We start from the raw sequence: 27,047 nt of genomic DNA on the forward strand, positions 1-27,047 counted from the left end.
GTTTTAAATATCTATTTCTTATCTGCTAAGGCATGCAAGCAAAACACATAAAGATTTTTTGTTAAAAAAAAATAACCAAAACCAAAAGGGGTTTTGCAAAATAATAAAAAATATATTCTGGCAGCCCTCCCCCGCTTTTTCCTCCAAGTTACTAACTGTTACTTGCATATTTTTATACTAGTTTGAACATTTTCATCTCCTACCTGCTTGGATAACTTTAATCATCATTACAAGTAAAAGTTTCTTCTGTTCCATTGGGAGTTTCTCTTTTTTTTTTTCTCTAAACAATCCCCCATACTCTAAGCTTGCCTTGCAAGGGTGACCCGCTGTACTTATATAAGGGAACCCTTCCTATCCGAATTTAGCTCAACCTCTGCCGTGTTTATCGATCGTCACTTTCCCTTTGCTGCAAATCCTTTAATTCTCTCTCGTCTCCCCATCCTGGATTGAGGACAAAGTTTCTCTTTTCCAAGGCTGTGCCTGAACAAGGGAAGAACCAACCATTCCCGACACAGCAACGTTTCAAAATCTTTCTTGGAAACTTTCCCGCGGGCCACACACACACACACACACCCCACTTCCCCCAACCTAATAAGGTTTCGAGGCAACCGCAACGCCTTCTCCCTCGCCGGGACACTTGGTGTAATCTGTGAGTCACAATCCTCCCCCTTAGCGTGACGTTCAGCCCGGTGGGTTGAGGTGAAAGGGGGCGAGACAAAGCTGCCCATCTGAGGAGTTGTCGGGGAGGGGGGGGGAGCTTGGGGTGGGGGGGATCAGTGTTGGTGACACTATGAGGTAGGAGGTTGCTGAAGCAGGATCTTTTAAACGGGAGGCTAGACAGACTCTGAAGCTCTTTTTTTGCCCCACATACTTTGTTTTTTTTTTTGGGGGGGGGATGTAGATAGGAATCTTATAGTTGTTTTTGTTTAGATGTATTTTCTACCTTCCCCAACCCTCGATCTAGTAGATTCAGCATGATTGGGACAGCCCGACCTAGGGCGATGTACAGTTTAACAGATTCTACCCCTGCCCGGACAATTTGGGTCTACCGTAACGGGGATCCGTTCTACATGGGGAGGAAATTTATAATCAATCCTCGATACGTGCCCACCTTTGAAGCCTTCATGATCCAGCTGAATGAAAGTGTGCCAACACCCTTTGGGGTGCGGAAGCTCTATACACCCGGACAAGGGCATACTATTACAGACCTCCCGGAATTGCAGCAGGGAGGTAGATATGTGGTTGCTGGCAGGGAGAAGTTTAGGAAACTAAAGTAAGTATGAAGACCGGACTATTGCAGTCCTTTGGATCTTAAAAGTTTTGTTCAAGTTTATCACAATGTGCAAAGTTTCTTCTCTCCTTCCTCCTCGCTTTTATTAGATAACAATCCAGGTAGTATAAATTCCAAAGAAAATCTGCACGCTGCTAATTTTAAACCTTTATTCAGTATTGCCAAAAGAAAAAAAAAGATGCTGATAGCGGAGTTTAGCAAAACACTGAAAATGTTAGTGGGAAATTCAAGTCCTTGTGGCAAAGATTTTTTTTTCTGCATCTTTGTGGTAGGTGAACTACATTTGCCTTTGCAGTATTCATAATCTGCGTTGGAAACTGATTAAATCAGTGGATTTATAGCTTGCTTGATATATATTAGGGATTAAATGCTCTGAATAATGGTTTTAAAATCCCACAAAATAGAAAATGCCTCAAATAGTTAATCTAGAATTTGTATGTAAGAAATATTAACTTCTTTATATTTTTATTTTGCACTGTGTTCTATCTTTCCATAGGCAGTCCATCTTTGGGAGTATATAACTGATCTGCTCCAACACAACCCTATTTGCTAATTTGATATTCCTTATTCCTTCCTCTGCCTTGGATTTATCTAATTATTTAAGGCTTAAGTGCAATATGAAAGTCAGTCTGTTCTCTTTTACTTGCCATTGTCTAACTGGGTAGGGAAGGAGTTGCAAAGAGATAAGAAAAGATGGCTGTATTCATGCAACATCTAGATCCATTACACATTTAGTAGCCACATAAACGTGCTTAATTTTATCTTTAACACTAGCACTAATGATGTTACCTAGTTTGGGTAATGAAACATTTGCAAGAAAACAATCAAGCTCAGAGAGTACCAAGGACCTCTCAGTTTTATTTTTGGCCTGACTTTTTACCATTGATTGTTGTGTGATCCCAAGCCAGATTTGTCAAGCCCAAAGCCCAGGGGCCGGATCTGGCCCAGGGGTGCTCAGATCTGGCCTGCGGGGCTGCCCTGGAAACAGCGAAGAAGTGGCCCATGGTGTCTCTGCCAGCGAAAATGGAGCTTGGGAGCCTGTTTTCACTGGCAGAGTGCATGGGCCATCATAGGTGCCCCTGACACGAGTGATGATCAGCTGGCCATGCTCCTCCTGGCCACGCCCACTCCAGCCCCCCCAAGATCAAACATAACCCTCATGCAGCCTTCAATGAAATCCGAGTTTGACACCCCTGTCCCAAGCTATTGATTTGTTCAGAGAAAAATGGGTAATTCGCTAACCAAGCTGTATGTTTTATGAATATAGCCAATGAGTAGAGTGCTTTACCTACTTCTTTTTGCTGGAGCAAGGAAATAAAGAACAGAGGTATTACAGTATAGGCCAGGGGTGTCAAATTGGTGGCCCATGGGCCGGATGAGTCACGCGCAGGCCACATCCACCCCAGCTCTGTGAAGGGGAAAAACGTCAGCAACATGCGGCGAGTTTGACACCCCTGGTATAGGCCAATAATTAGATCTTTAACTTGATACTTTCTGTTTTTCCTTAAGAAACTGGAGAATGATAAAAATTTTGATTTGGCTTAAATAATAGCTAATTTTGGGGGAGTTGTAGTGATTGGCTTGCCTATAAATTAGTGGCCAGCTGGTAAAATCATTTGCTTACCAGGAATCTATCCATTTAACAATTGCCTATACTGGATTGAAAGGACTAGGAATTATTTTTATGATAATGTTTCATTGTTCAGTTGGTTAAAATATGTTGTTACTATTAAACTGGAAATGACTTCCAATATGCTCTATAATATAAACTTGTACTCAAAGTCTTTTGTTTATATGCAAAATTATTCATAATTCTCACTAGGATAATTGAGACTCACACCTCAATTTACAACAGTTCATTTAGTGACCGTTCAAAGTTACAACAGCATTGAAAAAAGTGACATGACCGTTTTTCACAGTTACCACTTTTGCAGTATCCCCATGATCACGTGATCAAAATTCAGACCCTTGGCAACTGGGTCATATTTATGACAGTTGCAATGTCCTGGGGTCATGTGATTATTTTTTGTGACCTTCAGACAAAGTCAATGGGGAAGCCAGATTCACTTAACTGGGTTACTAACTAATCAACTGCAGTGATTTATTTAACAACTGTGGCAAGAAAAGTTGTAAAATGGAGCAAAACTCACTTAACAAATGTCTCAACATTTGTGGTCGTAAGTCGAGGACTATCTATAAATGAAAACTGGACTGCAGATTTGTTGAACTGTAACTTATTACTGAATTTGCTGAAACTTGGTACCTCTTGGCTGCTTAGTTGATGAGAGCTGGTATTCATATTAAATGAAATAGGCTGCTGCCTGCAATTCCCACTGTAAGATAATGATTTGTTTTGTTTTGTTTTGTTTTGTTTTGTTTTGTTTTGTTTTGTTTTGTTTTGTTTTGTTTTGTTTTGTAGTGACGTACTTACTGTGTGATACCTGGCCAGTCTATTTACAGAGCACAGAAGACATAATTTTAGCCTCTGTTCCTTTATCTTGCAAAAGGAAATAGAATTGTCAAAATGCATTACTATTTTTACTTTAATTTAAAGTTAAAAAAAAATAGAATTAATTCCTGGAGTATTGTAGATTTTGTTGTATGAATTGTGCTGCTTAATGTTTACATAAACTATTGGAGAAAGCTGTGGTTAGGATTTAGTATATGATGTCCTTAATAATGATACCCAATTATAATTCTTTTTATTTTGAAGCCCAAAATGGCATTAGATGCTTAATTTTTTTCCTAGAATCATAATGAACTCAATTATAATAAAATGAAGGTCAGTGTAGATACAGCTAATTTTTAATGAATAGTATGGTTCATCTTGTGGTGTTTGTTCTTTCTTGATGTAGCCTTGTTTTCCATAGAAACAGAGAAGTTTTGAGTAGAGCTATTAGACAAGATGAGAAGATAATGGGTCTAAAAATTAAAAATGAGACCTTTAAATTGGGAACTTTTGATGATGATTTGGTTTTGATTTTACAAGACCCTCTGGAAGGGATTGGATTTTTGATAAAATTTTGATAAAAAGATTTTGGCATTAGCATTTTTAAGATTAATTAACAAAAAACAATCTTGGTAAAAATATGACTACACAAGGTCAAAATGATCTGATGAAAAATATCTGGTTTTAAAATTGAGAAAAAGATGAAATATTTTAGTTTTGTCTTTTTTTTTTTTTTTTTTTTTTTTTAATTTTAATTTGATTTATATGCCGCCCTTCTCCAGAGACTCAGGGCGGCTTACAATGTGCTCAGCAATAGCCTTCATCCTTTTGTATATTTATACAAAGTCAGCTTATTGCCCCCACAAACTGGGTCCTCATTTAACCTACCTTAGAAAGGATGGAAGGCTGAGTCAACCTTGAGCCTTGGAGAGATTCGAACCAGCAGTAAATTGCAGGCAGCTGTGTTAATAACAGGGTGCTTTAAACCACTGTAGTACCAAGGCTCTTGACTAATATGAACTGTATGTTGTCAAAATAACTATGTCAAAGTTTTGAATGAAGTTAGAATATGTTGAGTTGGAAAAAATGCAGTTGGGAAGAATATCTGTGATTAAGATAAATATTTTATCTAGAATGTTATTTTTATTCCAGACTACATTGACGACTGATATAACATTTAAGCAGTGGCAAAAAGATATTTCCAAATTTGTTTGGCAAGGCAAAAAGCCTAGAATTAAATACAAAGTACTGCTGAATACTAAGGAAAGAATAGGATTAGGACTATCAGATTTGAAGCTGTATTTTGCAGCTTGTTTTTTAATATGGATGAAAGAGTGGGTGACTCTAGGAAATAGGCAGGGGTGAAATCTAAATTTTTTTGCTACCGGTTCTGTGGGCGTGGCTTAATTAGTGGGCATGGCTTGGTGGTAAGGTGACTGGGTGGGCGTGGCCAAGACAATGTCACTTCTTTGCCCTTTTTTAACCTACAAAACACAACACAACACAACTGGCTCACCCACAATGTAAAAGCAGCTGTGCTAGACTCAAAATGGCCCCACAACAAGCAGGAACCTCACACAGCCACAAAAAGCCCAAAAAAACAACTTTCACACTTTACACACACACAACACAACCAACACAACACAACACAACTGGCTCACCCACAATGTAAAAGCAGCTGTGCTAGACCCAAAATGGCCCCTGCAACAAGCAGGAACCTCACACAGCCACAAAAAGCCCAAAAAACCAACTTTCACACTTTACACACAAAAAATTCCACATATAGCTTTGTGAGATTTTGTGTGCTTCTGTAGTTAGAGTGAAACACTACAGAAACACACTAAATCTCAGAAAGCTGCACAAATATTATTTTATTTTAATTTATTTTTATATAAAAGCAGCTAAATTTAAAACTTCCTAAACTTTAAATGGCTAGGTCTAAAAAAAGAACAACTAAAAAAAACCCCAATTAACTATTTTTTTTAAAGCTCCCAAAGGGGAAAAAAAACTTACCCAATAGAACAGGGGTCTCCAACCTTGGCAACTTTAAGACTTGTGGACTTCAACTCTCAGAATTCCTCAGCCAGCTTTGCTGGGAGTTGAAGTCCACAAGTCTAGGCAGGAAGGCAGGCAGGCAGAAAGAGCTGCTCACCGATGAGCTTGATTGCAGGCAGGGAGATTCAGTTGCATGCTGATGCATGGATTGCGATCGTCATCATCGTCAGCAGCTAAGGTAAGCAAGCTGGAGGCTGGGGGGGGGAGAAAAAAAGAATTTTTTTTTCTTTTACATGGCTCTGGCGATCCAAGCTGAGTTGCCTGATTAGCAGGCAACTCACCTGGGATGTCAGAGCTTGGCTGGTCAGAGCCATTTAAAAGGAAAAAAAGGCTCTGATGATCGCGGGGCTCAGCTGGGCATGGGGGGCAGGGGCAGGGATTTTTGCTACCGGTTCTCCGAACTGCCCGCCACCATCGCTACCTACTCGCCCGAGCCGGTCCGAACCGGGAGCATTTCACCCCTGGAAATAGGCCAGTGGTGGGTTGCTACCGGTTTGCCCCGGTTTGGGCAAACTGGTAGCAGCAGCAGCGAGAGGCTCTGCCCACTCGCCTGGACATCATCAAATATGATCTGAGCATGCGCAGAAGTGGCGCGTGCGTGAGTGAAGTGTGCGTGCGCGCGTAAGCGAACCAGTAGCAAAGGTAAGTGAAACCCATCCCTGAAATAGGCAGTTTTTGGAATTGGAAAGACATAATTTAAGATTTGGTTGATACAGCTATTTGTGGTACAATAAAGTTAAGGTTAATATAGATAGATGTGCCATATTGAGAATTTAGAATAGATATAAGGCAAAATGTCTCCTAAAATCCATTTATGTTTGTCACACCAAGATCTTTTGAGAAGGGAAATGGTATTTAAACAAAAATGGTTAACATGTTGATCTGCTGATCTGTTGGAAGGTTTTACATGTCATTGGTTTCCCTATGCTTAGTTAAGAAGAAGATTTAAGCTTGATAAGAATTATGAATTTGAACATGGTAAGACTAAATTTGATGTGGAGTTGTGTATAAATGATGATCATTTTATTGCTAAGATGTATAAACTTTTATTGAAAAAGAAACAGGATGAACAAATTAAAATCTGTGTGATAAAACGGGCAATTTTTAAAAATATAATATACATTTGCATCAATGGAAGAGTATGTGGAAGAGGGGGTTGAATTTAAGATTATAATTCAGTATAAAATTATTCAAGAGAATTTTTATAAAATGATGTACTGCTGGTATATGACACCAGATAAGCTACCATAAATATACAGGGATTTTCTAATATTCATTGAAAATGTAATCAAACTGAGGGTACACTTTTTCATCTTTGATGGACATGCAAGAAAGCTAGGAAATATTGGGATCAAGCATAAATTCTGATGCAGAAGATTTTAAAAGTTAATGTGCTTTGAAACCAGAGATTTTTCTTTTGGGTTTAATGGAAACGCAAATGGAAATCATCTTATGGAACATCACTTTTATATATGATAACAGCAGTGAGATTTTTATATGCTACAAAGGTGGAAAGACTTACAAATATCTATAATGGAAGAATGGATAGTGAAGCTGATGGAACTGATGGAGATGATGAAATTGACTGCTTTGACTAAAGAAAACACTGACTTAATTTAATTCTACTTGGAAACCACTTTTGGAACTTTGTGAGACATTGAAAGAAATGAAATGTTAATTTTGGGATCTGCTGATTAGAATTATACAGTATTATAAGAATAATATGGATGGGTGGGTGGGTGGATGGATGGGAAGGGAAGGGAAGAAGGAAAGGAAGAACCTCAGACCTCTTGCAAATTTTCAGAATTTGCTGGTGAATTCCCAGATACCAAATGATCAGAGTTCCTTTTCCATTGTAATTAATTATGTCTGCTGTGTCTATTTCAGCAAAAAGAGATTAATCTCCATTGCACTATGCAATTCCCATGTCATGTTTTTAACTTGATAAGCGAGTGAAGGTTTCATGTGTCCTGAGAATAACAAAGAGTCTGTTGACGAGTGTCCTTAAGGAAGTTGGATTTAGCACAGAATTGACCCAGGTGAAAAGGAAACAGGATGAACAAATTAAAATCTGTATGATAAAATGGGCAATTTTTAAAAATACAATTATATTTGCATCAATGGGAGAGTATGTGGAAGAGGGGGTTGAATTTTGAAGTTTGATTTAAGCACAAAATTGACCCAGGTGTAATTCCCCATAGATATCTAACTCCCTTCAAGTCATGCAGACTATTTATCTGAGAGTTAATTTCAGAGTTTCTGCTGGGACCTCAATTCTTGGGTTGTATGTTCCTCTGTGTACCTCCTGTCTCCTCCGCAGAGGGTCACCAAAAATAGAAAGCTTTGTTAGAGACATATGTAAAGAGTGATCAATAATAAAAACTGATCCTGTAAAATAGACATAAGTGAGAGTTTATTATCTGTTTAGCTCTTAGATCAAATACATTTCTCCTGCTTATACTGTTCATCATTTTGGGGGGTAATTAAATAATATTGAAATTCTGTGGGTTATACATTTTTAAATGTATGTAAAGATATGAGCAGTGATATTGTTTTTGTTGAACTAACATTTGTAAATGATGACATTTAAAGTAAACCAACACTTCAGCACAAGTTGCTTACTGATGTGATATTGTTGCTTTAGCTTTTTTTTTTTTTTTGCTGCAGAGGTATTTTCTATGAAATATCTATTGTGAGAACTCCAGTAGTATCTCCCTATTAAACCTATTCTTCTAATGTTCATCATTACATACATTTTCTCCCTAGTAATGACATAATTTACTGTAGTTTTGCCATTTGATTGAAGAGAAACTGGGTACATTAAGCTTCTACATAAGACAAGACTGCTCTATTGGACCAGATTTCTCCTTTGGACCCTATTTTCAAATTGGTTGACAAATTAATGACAATGTGATATATTATACTTTTCCGCAGTTACTCTGATATAGGGGCAAAGAAACCTGAAAGAAAGAAGAGAGATGAGGTGGTGAGTATCTCATCAATGCATATTCAATAATTTTCTGAAGAAAACAGTTACTCCATTTTATCAATTTATCATGTACTAACTTAATTTAATTCAGTATGTTATGGTTTAGTAAAATATAGAAATCCTTTGCCATAGAGAGTTCATATATTTATCCTACATTTGATTACCACACAGCCTATTAAAAAGCTATAATTGGTTGATAACCCATAATATATGAAATACACACACACACATATATGTTTATCAACCAATTGTAGCATTTTACTGGGCTGCGTTGTAATCAAATGTAGATTAAGTATATGATACCCCCCCTCTCTCTCTCTCTCTGATATATATATCAGTGGTGAAATGTAAAATTTGTTACTACTGGTTCTGTGGGCATGCTGGGTGGGGTGGGGGTGGGGGTAATGTGACTGGGTTGGCGTGGCCAACTTTTTTTAAAAAAAATTTTAAAACCATTTTTTCTACAACCTCAGCCAAAGAGGTTGTAAAAAAAATGCTTTTAAAAGCCTCTGACGATCAGGCAACTCAGCTGGGATCGTCAGAGGCTTTTTAAAGGATTTTTTCTACAACCTCTTCGGCCGAAGAGTTTGTAGAAAAAATGCTTTTAAATTTTTTTTAAAAAGCCTCTGATGATTGTGTGGCTCAGCTGGGCATGGGCAGGGCGCAGGGATGTTTGCTACCGGTTCTCCGAACCACCCACCGCCATTGCTACCGGATCGAATGATCCGGTCCGAACCGGGAGCACTTCATCCCTGATATATAGATAGAAAGAGAGAGAGAAGTGGAAGGAAAAAGTAAACATATCAAAAGTCGCAGTCATTGGAAGAAGCAAATAATTTGATCCTTTAACTACAAAGCCAATGTATACAATTGATTGATTTGTAAAATTATGAAAAACATGCTTCACAGTAATTGTAGGCCTATTAATAGTTTATATATTCCATGCTATATAATGGAAAACCTCCTCCTCCTCCTCCATTATCATCTCTGAAGGCCAAAGAAAGAATATGACAGTAACATTCTAGAGGTGCACATTAGACTGTCATGTGACAAAGTCTATTGTAAGATCCTAAACATTGCATTTTACTGAATAATTCAAGAATATTCAATCTGTGGCTTAGGGTAATGTACAAAATCAATCATACAATTGTGGAATTGGAAATATCCATATCAGCATCTTACATGAAGCTGGTGAATGTACAAAACTTATTCAGAAGTTTCCAGTGAAGCAAACATTGCAATGAATTCAACATTCCCTGTGGAATACAATTCAAAATATTTCTAACCTTTTAAAATAAAAATAGTAGGGGGGAAAACATATCCCTTGCTTGCTCCCTTGTTTTTCACAAGGGAGCAAGAATGGAACTCTGGTTTCTGATGGAAAAGAATGTTTTAAAAATTGAAAGTAATTGCAATTTATAAAACAACAAGTTGTGGGACTTTATGTGTAAGAACTATGAGTGCCGTTCAGTCTGTACAATCAAAGCAAAATCTTGGATAAGATTTCTTAAATTCTAAAGGAATTTTTTTTTGCAATACATTCTGGTCAGAATTTGAATAATTAAAAAGGTACTTGGATTTCAAATCTGGTGTTGTCTACAGCTGTGCAGATATGTGGGGCAAACATGATCTGACCTTTAAGATTCTGGAGTCTTTCTGTTTCTTGCAGATTCGACCAGTAGTCCATAGTAATATAAAAGTTCCTTCCAAATGGCAATCAATTTATAATAAACCAAGAAATATTAAGTGAGTATTTATTTTTAAATTTGTTAAGACTGTAAGTTTGTAAGAGTTCTTACATTGCCATTTATGTCCAACTGAAAAAGTATATATGAAGATGGCTTGAGGGTTGGGCTAGAATTCAGATCCCTGGTTCAATATAGAATAATAAGATGGATAAAAATGCCAAATTCATTATAAACATCTGGATGACTATATGACCAATCATAATACCTTTATTAATTTTTTGGGCAATCCAACTCTAAAGTGACTCTGGGTGGCTCACAACAGTCAAAAAAGTAAGTTTGGGCCTAATTATGCTTCTTTCTTACTTGCCTCACAGGGCTTTTCTGGGGATAGGGGAAGACAATTTTGCATGCTGCTCTGGACTCTGGAGTAGATGTGGGATCAAACAAAAAAATAAAAAATAAAATCATAAACCAAGTTTCTCCAATCTGGTATCTTCCAGGCATATTTGTTTATCTGATGGGCAAAGGCTTGCAAGCAAATAAAAGAGGTCAGTTTGGTTTATGTAGGAGCATCCAGATTCCAGACATTAGTTTTACTTGTTTTTTGTTGCAACAAGACTCCAATTGGAGCACTTTAGCAAACAGCAAATTCTTTTTTATATAGAAGATCCTGAGAAATTCATATATTATGTTTTTAGTACTGACCTCTGAGTAATTTATCCATCTCATTTCCTTGAAATTACAAGGATGAAGCTACATTGATAAAGTTAGCACTAATATCAATCTTAGTTTTTCAAACTTTTGGGATATATAAAAAGGAAAAAGAAGGGACAATGTTTTACAATGTTTACAAATGGCTTGACTATGCCTTTATTTTGATCAGATAATGAATCTTTCCTTAAATGTATTTAAGTGCCACTAAAATTTATTTCAACAAAGAAACTTTAATATGTGTATAATGACAGTTCCACTAGATGGCCCCAAATATCTTATAAATGCAACTTCCATTGCTTTAGAATCCTGTTTTAAAGAATCAGTCAGACATAAATATTTGGCCTGAAACCAGATTTACATAATTGATTTAGATGGTTAGTGAATACATTGTGATTTTGGTATGTTGCTGTACTAAGAACGATATTGGAATGTTTTTCCTAGATAATATGCAACAGTTTTAATAATACTTAGAGCAACAATCTACAGTTGCTGCAAATAGTTTCAATGATATATTGCTATAGATAAAGAAGTAGGATGTGAAACTAAAAAGTAGATTAATTTTCCAGAACTATATTGTACATTGGTATCACAGTATTCTTCAACCCTTGAGGTTGAGTTATATTTTATACTTTTTCATGTAATGGAACAGATACACACTTAAGTAAAATGCTTACACACATGTATGATTTTTAAAAGAAAAAGTGGAAGAATGGAAACATATATATATATATATATATATATATATATATATGTATGTATGTATGTATATTCCCATCTGTCTGTCTGTCTGTCTGTCTACCTATCTATCTGATAAATTATCCAAATTCACTCTTTTTAAACAAAGATTTTTGTATCCACATCTCAATCATAGTTTCTTAGGAGCATAAGTCTCATTGATTTCATTTTAACCATATCTGGATTAGCATGCTTAAGTCCCATAATAATTCCATATGTAGTTATAGGTTGAGGAAGAAACATTCTCTAATACAGGCCTCAGTAGAAAAACCAATTGATTTTATTAGCTTTTTAAAAGAATTGCACTTTATTTCCTCTGGGAATTGTTGAGGGCATCTTCAGTTGCTATAGAGAGAAAATAATTAAAATTTCAAAAGCCAAACCTTGAGTTCTTCAACTAGACATATTTATATTTTTGAAATATGAACATTTACAACCTAAGGAGTTTAGAATTCATTCAATAAATTAAGATTTAAAATGTATTGCTGGATGTGGCTGGATCCTTAATGAAACATCATCAAAATGATTTGCTTACGTATTTTCAATAATTCCTATTAAAATTAGGTTTATATATTTTTGTTTTTGACAGTGTTTTCACAAATGGAGATCTCTTGATACCGCCCATGAAAATCCTTATACCTAGATTTACACTAAATTATTGGAATAGTGTCCTTGCACTTGTAAATGAAAAAGTAATTCCTCGCTCTGGGGGTATTCGTAGGTAAGTTAGTCTTATAGTAACCTTCTATTAGAAGAATGAAAAATGCGATTAAGATAGGTGACTTTTAATAACCACAACCAAACAGATCACACAGATCCAACAAAACCACTTCCAGGAATGCAATTGCCTCCCCGCCCCCCGGCAACCCGCAACACCCCCCCCCCAAATATGGAGCCACCTGAATACAATCAGGACAGGCCATGCCATGCCATGCCAGAACTAAAGCAAAGCTCTTTAAGTGGGGAACAAACTATAACACATATAGTTCAAAAATGCCTCGTCAGGAAATTTCAAAGCACGTGGGATGATCTCATTGCAACCACACCAGAAGCAGTTAGATGATTAGCTTCCTTAGATATTGAATTATAACATCTATCCTATTGGAATTCTATGGCTCCATATTATGGTAATGTTATTATGGTTTTACCTTAATTTAACATTTTATCTCCTATATTGTATTGTCCACATATCGTTTATGTGCATATGTATGTGTATGTATATGCTGATGCTTTACTTAAACTAAATCTGTATATCGGTGATAGCATGACCTCTGATGCCATATGCTAAATAATAATAAATAGTAACCTCCTTATAAGAATGGACTTAATATATTATTTTTGGCCCTTCCTAAAAGTACAGTTAAATTAGAACTTTTAAGGAAACTATAATAATCAAAATAATAGATTTTGCAGGAATTTAAGACAGGGTTGACAGTCTGTTATTTATTAAAGTGAGCTGCTTTTTGCAGGCTTCCATGTGAGCTTAAAAAGAAAGATAAAGTAACATGATTAATGAAACTCTTAAAACAGAATTATCTTTGTCTCAGGCTTACACACAATCCGTGCTTGTGCTTACACAAGTTCTGAAGTAGTTTTAAATTGTTTTTGAAGCCCTAATCTCTACCACCAAAGGTACTAATACTTTAGAAGAACATTGCTGCTGAATCAAATGTAATAAAATGCTTTGCGAGTGGCTAAATACTAAACACTCTATCAAGATATGAGGACAATAATTCTCACATCCTGTTGTTGGTACTAGTGGTGGTAAATATCATATTTCTTAAATTTTCATCCTTTGCCCAGATTACTACCAAATTGACATCCACTGCTGGGAATCCTCTCTCTCCCTAAACTATACTTTAATTTAGGACTTACAAAGTAAACATGATTTATAGTGAAACATGTATGCTTGAGTTAAAAGTTCAAACTGTTGTTATTGTTGACAAAGGAAGAAAGAAAAAGTAAGGTTCTACATTTAGGCAAGAAAAATCAAATGTACAGATAGGTGGTACGTGGCTCAATAGTAGTACTTGTGAGAGGGCTCTTGGAGTCCTAGTGGACAATCATTTAAATATGAGCCAGCAGTTTGCTGCAGCTGCCAAAAAAGCCAACACAGTCCTAGACTGCATTAATGGAGGGATAGAATCAAGATCACGTGAAGTGTTAATACCACAATGTAAAAAAGATGTTGAGACTCAAGAAAGAATACAGAGAAGAGCAACAAAGATGATTAGGGGACTAGAGGCTAAAACATACAAAGAATGGTTGCTGGAATTGGGTATGTCTAGTGTAATGAAAAGAAGGACTAGGGGGTTACATGATAGCAGTGTTCCAATATCTCAGGGTTGCCGTAAAGAAGTGGGAGTCTACAAAGCACCTAAGATAGGACAAGAAGGTATGGATGGAAATTAATCAAGGAGAGAAGCAACCTAAAACTAAGGAGAAATGTCCTGATAGAACAATTAATTATTGGAATGGCTTGTGGATGCTACAACACTGGATGTTTTTAACAAGAGATTGGACAGCGATTTGTCTGAAGTGGTATAGGGTTTCCTGCCTGAGCAGGGAGTTAGACTTGAAGACTTCTAAGCTTCATTCCAACTCTGTTATTCTGAGGATCTTTTTGGTTTTGTAAACCATCGTTTGGAAGAATCCATTGTCTAATTTGTTTTTGCTCTTGAATATTTAAAACTCTTGTCAGTTTGCATGCAAGTTGAAGGAACATGAGATTTCTACATGCATCTGGGGTGCATGATTTGGCTTACAACTTAAGTAACCACATTTCTTTGCAGCATTGCCAATGGATAGCACTGCAAGCTTCAGGTAAGCTGTTTTTTTCTGTACTTGCCTTTAACTTGCAGTAAAGATCTAATCTTGATTTACACTGAAAGGTATTTTAATGCGTATTGCTTTTTTCCACCCAGCCTAAAATTTGGAGTTGAATGCAATGTTTACCAATTTTCTCAATATTAGAACCAGAAAATTATCTCTCCACTTTGGTCATTGTTTCTATATATTTTTATAGTTATTGTTTCTTAATTCTCTTTTTATAATAATTCCATTCTGTTCCTTCTTGGATCTGGAGGTCCCTCAAGTTTACAGTACTTCTCTCTGTTTTGGTTTTACATAATTGAAGACCAAAGATAGAATTCAAAATATAAAAACAAACATTTCATGGTGAGTAAAGTTTATAATGTCACTTAGGTATACTTATACCCATATTAATTTCCTCTTCTTTGTAGATTGTTTACTTTAAATGGTCAGCCTATACATGGACCTGATAAATTAGAAGATAACCAATTTTATGTTGCATGTGGCAAAGAAAGATTTCAGCGTTTGCCATACTGGCAACATCCTAAGGTTCCAGAAAATATTCGTCGGTAAGCTGGGACTTATCTAAACTGATCTTTTGTAGCTAGTTGCTGAAAACCAGCTCTAGCTGAGCCAAAAACCTTATTTTTCCTAGAGTTAAGATAAAGATTTATGATTACTTGGATTGCATGTATTTTGCAGGAGTTATTTTTTTAAAAATTTTTTTGGCTGAAATGAAAAATATGAAGTTGATCTGCAGATTTAACTGTTTAAATCTTCCTTTAACCCAAAGCTTTTTAAATACACTCATTTGTCTCTATTACTTCTAAATTGTTTAATATTAGTTTGCTGGAATAATAAAGTACTTGTTTAATATATATAATATGATAGCTTAATTGTTAATATGTCAATAATATTGAGTTAAAACATTCAAAGTTTTTTTAAAACAATGGTATCTATCTCATTGTTGCTGTTCCTTTATTTTTTAATTATTGAAGGCATGCTTCTAATTAATATATTAGTCACTGATTTTATTATTTTGTTCCATATATGCGATATGTAAAATATTATAAAGCAAGCTCTAATTCCCCTGCCATTCCATAATGTACAGATACCATTTTTTAAAATTTAATACATTCCATAATGTATAGATTTGGAGATGATTCCTATAGGGAATTCAAAAAACACCACTCTTGTATTCTAAATAATATATTTCTTTTAAGTGGATAGCAGGGAGTTCTTCTATTGTCTTTAAGACGTTCTTTGTCTTCCATGAAAAACCTAGATTGAATCTACTAGCTAACAATAGAGACAGTACTCTAAATAGAGTTGAACAGCCTTTAAAAATGTGGAAATCCAAACTAAGTTAGGTTTATTTTAATCAATTTTTTTTTTTGTAATATTTCTAATGGTGTCTCTTTTTTTTAACCTTCTGTTTTATCTCATGGAATTGAACCATCTCTGCTGGATTCTTCCTTTCTAGGATCAAGATCAAGTCATGTTGATTTGATAAGCTGTAGTAAACTTCAGATCTAGTGAGGGGGAAAAAAAACACTTTGTAATCCACTCAAAATTATCCAGAGATTCACAGCTAGCTATTTTCAGTGCATTCAGTTCAGTTCATTGCTGGAGATTCAGCTTCAAAAACATCTATTCTTTATCATGATTTTTATGATTCACAGAGCTGCATTAGGAACTTTCCAGAGCTTGGTGAGGGCATGTTAGTCCTTGATCTCTTTGTTTTGTTAACAGTTATTATATAGTTTATTGCCATACAGAACCTGTTTTGCTAAGTGTCAACATTGCAAAAGTAAACTTAGGAAAAATAAAACACAAACTGAGTTTCTTTTTTTTTTTTAATTTGATTTATATGCCGCCCTTCTCCAGGGACTCAGGGCGGCTTACAAAGCGTTAAGCTATAATGCATTGTAAGCTGCTTCACTGAAGCAAATAACTTTGCTTCAGTGAAGATCATGCAGTACAATCTTGTAATTATTCTTCACACTTGTTTTTATTTATTTTATTTATTTTGTCACACATGTACGAGATAACAGGTATAAGTATAAACATGGACAAGAACATAGGAAACGAGTATAAATAAATGGGGACAGTAAGACAGGGACAGTAGGCATGCTGGTGTGCTTATGCACGCCCCCTTTACGGACCTCTTAGGAATGGGGTGAGGTCCACAGTAGACAGTTTAAGGTTGAAGCTGTGGAGGTTTGAGGATGTAACAACGGAGTCAGGTAGAGCAGTCCAGACGTTGACCACTCTGTTGCTGAATTCTTATTTTCTGCAATCGAGTTTGGAGCAGTTTACCTAGAGTTTGTATCTATTGTTTGCCCATGTATTATTGAGGTTGAAGCTGAAGTAGTCATTGACAGGCAGGACACTGTAGCAGACAATTTTGGGTACTATGCTTAGATCAGACCATAGGCGAGGTAATTCCAGATTGTCCAGGCCAAAAATTTCGAGCCTGGTGGCATAAGGGATTCTATTGTGAGCAGAGGAATGGAGTATAAAATAAAATAAATAAAATAAAATAAAATAAAATAAAATAAAATAAATAAAATAAAATAAAATAAAATAAAATAAAATAAAATAAAATAAAATAAAATAAAATAAAATAAAATAAAATAAAATAAAATAAAATAATAAAATAAAATAAAATAAAATAAAATAAAATAAATAAAATAAATAAACTTAGGATGAGCACAAACTGAGTTTCTTTGCTTCAGTGAAGATCATGCAGTGCAGTCTTGTAGTTATTCTTCCCGCTTGTTTCTCCCACTTTGGCCATTTTGGGTAGTAAATTCAAAAGCAATAGACTCGAAAACCATTGTAGTGCTCTGATTTAACCACCAATGAATGCCCCCCCACACACACACACACTTCAGTACATAATCTTTGATGTTTGCAGCAAACTAAAAATCACCCAAATTGTTCCATACTACATACCATATTCAGTATGCACTTTCAAATGGAAGGAGAGCCCCATCTATTAAGTTTTGAAAGAGCAAGTAATAAGAAGCAGAAGAGATTACATAACAGGCAACAATCTAGTTTTTTTTTAAAAAAACAACAACAATGCACCAAAGTTTATTATTTTTTGTGGGGAAAAAATTCACAGATTTGTCATTTGCAATTCTGCTGCAGTTGGTAAAACATACCTGCAATAGGAAACCACCATAAAATATGGAGTTGTATAAGATGATCCTTATGAGGTAAAAGCCCATGAAATGTAAGTTTATGGTTTTTATGGAGTTGTATAAGATGATCCTTATGAGGTAAAAGCCCATGAAATGTAAGTTTATGGTTTTTATAATGTTACAAGATTCTTTGTTGTTTAGCTACTACCTAATGTCTCCCTAAAATTTATTTTCTTCAGATGAAGAATATTTGCCCACTAAAAAAAACACAGCATAAAAAGTATGCAAGCATGTTTTCTTCTAGGGGGCCTCCTTAACATCACTATATAGATAACATTATGAAATAGTGGAAATTGTTTAAGAAATTAGCAGCCTATATAAGTGACTGTTTGAATATCAAGTGACATTTGTAACTTGAGGAAAGAATATGGGAAGTGGGTATTTCTTTATAAGCTGGTGATTACACAAATATTTTCATGCTTCTCAGTATCATCATATTTTTCCTAGAAGAATGAAGTTGATAAAAGTAGCCAAACAAATACAAAGTTTAAGTGTTAGTTTATAGTCTAGAAATGTGTGCACATTGATGGATTGAAATCAAGAGGGTTGGAGATAAGGCTATAGTTACTTAATGAGGTAGTTAGAAAGCTGTTAGGAAGACTAAATTACAAGTATATCCAGCCTAAAATATTTTAATTGGTTTGACTCAGCATTTTTCAAGTATAGACTAGGATGCACAAACATAAAATATCAATAAGATGAACTAATTTCACAAGATATTTTCTGCATTCTCACTGAAACTTTTATGGGGCTGAAATACATAGCTGTAAATTAACATGAGATCAGTAAATGATATTTTTACTCCACACCATGCCAATTTGTTTATTTATTAAAAGAAACTTTTTAAAAAATCAGACAAAGACAATGAAGGGCAACAAAGAAAGTATCTAGCGAAAATTGTGCCTATAGGCCATATGAAGACAAATTCCAAAAATAAAGTTATGGATGTACTGTAATAATAATACTGGGGCGTGTTAAATTTAGTAATTCAGCAATGAATGGCTTCAGAACATACCAGAATGTTCCATTCTGTTCCAGACATTACCAGAGTTCTCTAGAACATGGTGTTTTGTGGGTGACTTGGCAATTTCTCAAAGTAATTGCCAAACTATTATCTGGAGCTTATTTGCAAAGTCCTGAGAGTGGTCTAGCTCTGAAACATGCCTGTTTCATTCAGAACTTTGTGGGATCTGAAATGTTCCATTCCCTTATCTCTATGTACTGCCCATCCTGAACAGTTTAGGTTGCAAGCAGTCTGAATTGTTTCACATCAGAAAGGAAAAACAGGAATGAAGTGCTTTCAGGACAGTATCTAGCAGTAAATAAATTTCATTTACCTGAAAGATAAAATCTAGGAAGAAATGTTAGGTACGAAAACTAGATCATGCCCTTAAATTAGGAGTGAACAATGTCTAGTATTGAAATGTTTAGGGTACAGCTCTAGAATTCTGCCAAAAGATGTCAGCATATTAAAAGTTTTAGTGTGACCTACTGATAAATGTCTAGGGAATATGTGATGAATAATTATACTATATTAATTAAATTAAATTAAATTAAATTAAACTAAATTTGAACACATTTAGTTTTTATCCAGGGTGCCGTCGGTCAGGCAATGTCGGCTGGTGGCCCCCAGGGGGAGATCCTTCTCTGTGGGGGCACCCGCCCTGTGGAATGAGCTGCCTCCTGGAATACGATTGATCCCGGACCTCTGGACCTTCCGTAAAGCCCTGAAGACGTTTTTATTCCACCAAGCCGGCCTAGCCTAAATGGTTTTTAATTGGGATTTTAAATTTTATGGATTTGGGGGTTTTAAATTGGGAAGCTAATGATTTAATTCTTTTTTAATTATCTTAACTTTTGTATTTGTATGTTTTTTAATTTTGGCTGTTCACCGCCCTGTCCCCTCTGGGAGAAGGGTGGTATACAAATTAAATTAATAAATAATAAATAAATAAATAAATCCTAGCTTGATTTGATTTTTTTCCCTTTAGCCCAGGCTCATAAAAGATTGTATACAACTGCAAATTCTTAAATCCCAAGATGTCTGTGAAAAGTTTTCTATTCTATCACCTTTCTACTTCTTTAAAAAATTGTTCTCATGCTTACTACTGAGATTATAGTAGTTTGTGATCAACTAATCTGAAAGTTATTTATGAATCTGAATGGTAGTTCTTAACTCTATTAAATAATATGATTTACAGCTACATTTATAAATAATTATTTAGGTAAATTGTCCTTTGCATTTTAGGAATTTTTTGAATTCACCAGAACCTTCAGAAAAACTCCCTCTGAAAAAGGTAAGAATTTGTTTTAAAATACTATGAAATATGCAGTGCATATATAACATTAACTCTGAATACTGCTTGAGCTCCATTAAGTCTTGCCGTTGAGCTAAATTTATATGGACAAACACTCAGTCTAAATGATTTTTAGTTACTACTTTACTATTTTTGCATATCATTTATTACAAAATATAATACCTTAGCATCACAGCACAAATGTTATTCTTGCCTTGTGGCAATGCAAAAAGCAAAATCTTGGTAAACCCAAAAATATAATAGTCAAATACATCAGCTCACTAGCAACCAGTTTGTTATAAGTGCAGTTTATACAAGAAAGAGGATCATTCTTGAATTTGGCTGTTTGTCCAAATCTAATGGCACTAATTCTTCAGCATCATATAACCAATTGACTACGATGGGTAATAGGGTGTAAATATGGAGTTAAGGATTTACTCTGTGTCCACTCTTAGTTTGCTGATGTAACATCCTACCTTTCTTCCTTATCATACATACAGAATACAGGATTTGGGGCTCTCCTGCTCATCACCGTATTAAGCTAGGTGCTGGCAGATGCAGGATAGCAGGGGCTGCAGAGTGCAAGGAAACAGAACAGAATAACCAAGTTGGAAGAGAAAAGGGACCTTGGAGGTCTTCTAGTCCAGAGGTCACCAACTGGTGGTCCGCAGTGCACCCGGGTGAATCAGGTGTTTCGGGATGACCAATGGGCCAGTCCTGTGACTAGAGCTCTGGAATATGGGACCAGCCAGGCAGCTTGTGGTGGGGCTAGAAATCTCTGCCATAGAGGGTAGTATGTGCAACTTGTAACTTTGCTGGTGGTGCAACATGCAAGGAGTAGTGCAGCCCTCGCCGACCGGAACGAGGTAAAGATGCTGTTGCGGCAAGGGGTGGTGGTGGCAGTGCAGGCGGGCTGAAGCAGCAGGTGTCGGCAACCTGCAGCTCTTTCATCCCCCTGCTGTGGATCTCTTTTGGCTGAACCCACCTGTGGCTGGCCCCGCCCCTCGCCCTCCCCTCCCAATCACTCCTCGCCTGGCCTGAGAAGGTAAGGGTGTTGGCGGCGGATGGAGACTTGTTCAATATTCCAGAGTGGGAGTGAAGCGCCCCTGTAGTTTCTTCATCTCTTGCTGGGTCTTGCGGGCGCTTCTTCCGGCCCTTTTTGGTGCTGCATGCACCTCAGTTGCTCGGGGAGACACATGACTTCCTCTCAGCCTTGAGACACTGGCTCGGCCCAGCCGTTTCTCTCTGCCATTGCTGTTGGTTCCTCCATTGCCTGCCCACTGCTCTTGCAGCACCTTGCACAGCACAGTTAAATGTAGCACACTTCACAATGGGGGCGATGGCATCCCCTACTCCTCCTGGAGCCCATTACGATGCAGAGCATCGCCTGCAGCCTGGTCGGGTGAGTGTCTTAGGGCGGAGAGCAGGTCATGCGTCTCCCCGAGCGACCGAGGTGCGTCCAGCATCAACAAAGGTTGAAGAAGCACCTTTGAGACCGAGAGAGTGCCGGAGAATCAGAATGAGAGAGAGAGATGCGAGAGAGAGAGAGACATGAGAGAGACATGAGAGAGACAGAGAGACAGATAAGAGACAGACAGACAGACAGAGACAGAGAGACAGAGAGATGAGAGAGAGAGACAAGAGAAAGACAGAGAGAGATGACAGAGAAAGACAGAAAAAGACAAAAAGCGATACAGAGAGAAAGAGACAGACAGATAGAGAGACAGAGTACGAAAGAGAGACAGAGAGAGATGAGAAGAGAGATACCTGTGTCCCGTAGAAAAGAAGGCATCAGGAGCCACAAAACCTGGGTAGACATGGCTGGGAGGGAGGGTCATGTAACTGGGTGGGAGTTGAGTTGGCCATGCCCACCCAGGTTTTGTAGCTTCTGGTGTATTGTTTTCTGTGGGAAATGGGTCAAATGCGCTGGATTCATATTAGTGGTCCACGGGATTTAAAATTATGAATTTAGTGATCTCTGAAGTCCAAAAGGTTGGTGACCCCTGTTCTAGTCCAAACCCTTGCTCAAGCAGGAAACCCTGTACAATTTCAGACAAATGGTTGGTCCAATCTCTTCTTGTAAATTTTCAGTATTGGAATATTCACAACTTCTGGAGCAAGTTGTTCCACTGATTAATTGTTCTAACTGTCAGTAAATTTCTCCTTAGTTCTATGTTGATTCTCTCCTTGATTAGTTTCCATCCATTTCTTCTTGTCCTGCCTTCGGGTGCTTTGAAGAATAAATTGACCCCTCTTCTTTGTGGCAGCACCTTAGAAGGGGTTGGAGGTCATGTTAACTCTGCGCTACAATAACAGCCCAAAGTTTGAGGACAGGTTATAAAAATCATTGAGCCCCTTGTACCTTTGAACAATTGCTGAAGAAATGGTCATTAAAAATGGATATTTTCTAACAAAGGAAAGAAGTGTGCCATATGTTCTCATTCTCCAGTCCATTTCTCTTTGTTATCACTGGACCGTGAGTTGATGTAGTATATGGCTGTACTTTTTTTCCTTTTTACTCTTCTTTTTACTTATTTTATTTTTTATTTTACTTATTTTGCCTTCAAGTCAGTATTGACTCTTGGTGATTGCCTTGACTAGTCCCTGCATTTTCTTGGCAAGGTTTTGGAAGTGGTTTGCCCTTGTCTCCTTTGTAGGGCGAGAGTGATTGGCCCAATGTCACCCAGTTTACTTCGTACCCAAGGCAGGACCCCTGTGCCTAAGAGAGAACTAATGTTGGGTCTTCCCACTTGCAATCCAACACCATAACCTCTATGCCACACTGGCACTCCAGAGCAGAGAGAGGGAGAGAGAGAGAGTTCTGAACCCCAAAGAAATAAATCCATCATTTTGGGATTTGTATTTGTTGCAGCCTCCTATAGAAGGACCTAAGCAAAGAGATCGCATTGTGACTCCCATAGAAGTATCACGACAAGGAGGAGGAGATAGGATCTCCGTTTATTATGCCAAATCTGACAAAGCAAGGCAAGAAAGACAGGCTCCTAGACCTGTGTCTCCCAATGATGGTAACATGACATAATGTAGCTGGTGCCTAAGATTTCAGAATGACATTGGGTCTTTTCCTACTTGCACTTAATTATGGCACAGATTTGATTTGGGAGTTAAGTCATCCTTCACTATACTAGCATTAAAGTCATGTTTTTCCCTTACTCCAGCTTCAAGATGTATAAAATCTATTAAGCTTTGTCACCTTTACTTTGGAGCAGTGTTTGTCAACCACAGTAGCTTTAAACTGTGTGGATTTCAACTCCCAGAATCCTTCAGCCAGCATGGTTGGCTGAAGAATTCTGGGTATTGGTCCAGAGAGATCCATCCCTCGGCTGCTATTTTGTGATGTGCTGCAGAGCTCAATATTTTCTCCACTCCTTTTCAACATCTGTATGAAATCACTGGGCAACATCATCCGTCACCAAAGGTTGAGGTATTTACAGTATGCCTCTACTCTTGGTGATCCAAGTGATGCTATGGCTGCTCTCTCACGGTGCCTGGAGGCTGTGGGAGCCTGGATGGAGGAAAAACAGGCTTTGGCTGAATATCTTTGGGTACCCGGAGCTCCAGGATCTGGGACTTTGTCATCTTTGACTCTGGATGGGGTGGCACTGCCTCAATCAGTTCTGGACTGCAACTTGGGGGTTCTCTTGGACTTGTGACGCCTGCTCGAGGAGCAGGTAGCTATCACAGCTAGGAGAGCCTTTGTACAACTTTGTGTTGTGCACTAGTTGTGGCCTTTCCTGGATCAGGATTCCCTGCGCTCAGTTCCTAGTCATCTCATGGTTGAACTATTGTAATGAGCTCTACATAGGGCTACCCTTGAAGAGCATTCAGAGACAACAGCCGGTGCAGAGTGCACTGGTAAAGGCAGTTTTGGGGGCCCCAAGAATAGCCTCTATAACACCACTGCTCCACAAACTGCATTGGTTGCTGGTCTGCTTCTGGGTGTAATTCAAGATGTTAGTGATGACCTTTAAAGCCCTTCATGACATGGGTCCAGTTTGCTTGAGGGAGCATCTCACCACACTGGGATTGACCCATCCCACTCATGCTGGCAGAGGAGGTATGCTGTGGGTCCCTTCAGCCCGATTATTCTGGCTGGCAGGGTCTGGGATGAGGGCCTTCTCTGCTGTTCCTTTTGCCCTCTGAAATATCTTGTTCCTCTCCTAAGTGAGGTTGGCCCCAACCCTCCTATCCTTTCCTAAGGGCCTTTCGTAAGGGCCTAAAGACCTGGCCCTGCCAGTTGGCTTGGAGCCCCAATGTGGGAACAGCATAGTTGATTGATTAGTGATTGATCGAGTAACAACAGATTCCACCTTTCCCCATTCCACCCCTGTCCTTCCCACCTGTCCTTGATTTTAAACTTGATTTTAATTTATTCTTGTTTTAAGGTAGATATATTTTTTATTATTCTTACAGTAAGAGTTATCTTATGGTAAGAGAGGTGGCCAATAAAATTTATAAATAAATAAATAAACTATAAATAAATAGAAGTCCACATACTTTAACATTGCTGAGGTTGAGAAACACTGCTTTGGAGAGAAGTAAAAGGTCGGCAATGATTAGGAACAGAGACAATAGATATAAGATAAGGACTGCCAGTGAAAACAGCAACTTTCACACAATATTCTTTCTGAAGGGATGGATGGACAGCAGTGGGAAAAGGCCCTTTGTAATTGTACTCATGTATTCTTCTTGTGCTTGAGAAATGAATATAATTGGTGCTTACATCAAACTATTTTGGTTAATTATTTGTCACAGTAATTGCAAACAATGGTCTCCAAATTCAAGTTTCGTTTTAAATACTTCATAGTTAGTTCTATAAGCTCAACAGAAGAATTTGCTCTTCAAGAATATTAATTCTTGTTCATACCTCTTTAAATTATTTGCCTTAAAATCAGTTGTGCAAAGAAAAAGCCTCAAAATTTACATTTAGCATAGGCACCTCTTGAGCTTAAGCGACTACTTAGAGCTACAAGATTGATTTACCGTAGTTATACTTTAATTCTCAAAATATGTAATATCATTGTTCTTTAAGAATTGTGTAGCAAAAAATTCTCATTATATTTTGCACAATCTTGGTAGCCCCTTCAGACCCTGCTCATTTGCCATTGAAATTTCGCCGTAAAACCCATTGCCAAATTTCACTTGTTAATGGCTTAGATCCCATATTCAGTTACTTCAAAGCTCAGGTTAGGAACTGGAAGTTGACAAATGAAAAATATTCATTTTAAGATTCAAAGATGAATTACATTAAAATTTCAGATACATTTTGGAATTGTTTGTATTTTAAAATGCTCTCATTTCTTTTCTGGGATAAACCTATCCGATGTTTATGTATTTGTGCTTAATGTACAATTATATGAAACAGTATATATTCTTTTCTGGATTTTTGCATATCTCTGCTGCTGTTTTTATCAAAATTACACATGAAAATGGAATTTGAGTGAAGAAATCACCCAAAGGTTTCAAATTTGTTTCATTTTTTTTATAAACAGAGTCATCTGACATGTAATTTGTCAGAGTGAAAAAGTTAATCCCTCTCCTAATTTGGTTGATATAGTTAAAGAGTTAATTAGGACAACAAGTACTTCAGTAAATTGTCAGCTGATTTGATCCAGCTTTATATATCTTATACAAACTTTGATTTTTCCTAGTGGCACATTGTGCCCTACTCAAAAGAAATTTCTGAAGATCTCCATAGAAATAACATTGATATCTGCCTCTCTGGAAGAAATTACAAAATCTTATATGAAGCTTTGGGATCCACCCATCTATAGTCGGAGATATGGTTTTAAAATGAAAAGATTTGGAACAATAGGGAACAGTTATCTGTCAAAATCTCTCCAAGAGCACAGCATAAAATTGTTCAGAAAGTTACAAAGGACCCCAGAACAATATCTAGAGACTTGCAGTCTTCTCTAACCTTTGTTAAAATAAGTTTATAGGACTCCAACATCAAGAAAAGAAAATAAACTGAGAAAACATGAAATTCATGGGAGAATAGCAAGACAGAAGTCATGGCTCATAAAAGAACATTAATCCTCATCTCAAGTTTGGAAGAAAAATATCTGGATGACTCTCCAGACTTGTGAAGCAATGTTCTGTGGACAGATGAATCAAAAGTACAACTTTTCAAGCTACATGAGGTTATGGCATGACAATCATACCACTTGTCAATCATAGAGATGGTAGTGTCATAGTTTAGGGACACTTTGCTGCTTCAGAATCTGGATGTGCTACTATTTAAAGGAAAAGGAATTCTGTTTGTTTTGTAACATTTCCCAGAAGAATATTAGATCTTTTGTCTCCTAAATGAAGTGGAAACCATGAGGTAGTGATCCCAAATATACAAGTAAGTCTCCAAGAACATGGATAAAGAAAAACAAACTAATTATTTTGGAATGAAAAAATATCAAACTCATAAGCACCAGACAAATGTTACAGCAGACACTGAAGTGTATGGGTCACACTAGAAAACCTTCAAATTCTACTGAAATGAATCAGTTTGCCTTGGAGAATTGGCTAACATTCCTACTTAGTGATGTGAAGGACTGAACATTTGGATGCAGTTATCAAAGATAAGAGTGGTACAACTAATAACTGAAACTAAGGGGGCAGTGATTCTCTCACACTGGTACATCACATGTCAGATGACGTTGATGCATTCATTCTCTTTATGTCTTAGTAGAGCCACATGAAGAGACCCAGTTTGGTTAAGGCATCAGGCTAGCATTAGGGAGACCATGAGCTCTTCCCACTTGAGGCACAAACTCAGCTGAGTAGCCTTGGGCCCT

At 37.0% G+C, this 27,047-nt stretch overlaps 1 protein-coding gene across 1 annotated transcript in view; it reads left to right on the top strand.

Moving 5' to 3' along the window:
• Nucleotides 1–974: 974 nt before the first annotated feature.
• The window catches only part of DCDC2C (doublecortin domain containing 2C), a 42,613-nt gene continuing 16,540 nt past the window's right edge, over nt 975–27,047 (top strand). The window contains exons 1-7 of the mRNA XM_070955191.1: nt 975–1,273; nt 8,730–8,781; nt 10,454–10,530; nt 12,511–12,642; nt 15,164–15,301; nt 20,190–20,238; nt 23,111–23,264. Of these exons, the coding sequence (XP_070811292.1) occupies nt 975–1,273; nt 8,730–8,781; nt 10,454–10,530; nt 12,511–12,642; nt 15,164–15,301; nt 20,190–20,238; nt 23,111–23,264 (901 nt within the window). The remainder of the gene's footprint in view (nt 1,274–8,729; nt 8,782–10,453; nt 10,531–12,510; nt 12,643–15,163; nt 15,302–20,189; nt 20,239–23,110; nt 23,265–27,047) is intronic.

Source organism: Pituophis catenifer, unplaced genomic scaffold (assembly GCF_029215685.1).
Source record: "Pituophis catenifer annectens isolate HBS135680 unplaced genomic scaffold, rPitCat1.0.hap2 SCAF_1, whole genome shotgun sequence".
Lineage (NCBI taxonomy): Eukaryota > Metazoa > Chordata > Lepidosauria > Squamata > Colubridae > Pituophis > Pituophis catenifer.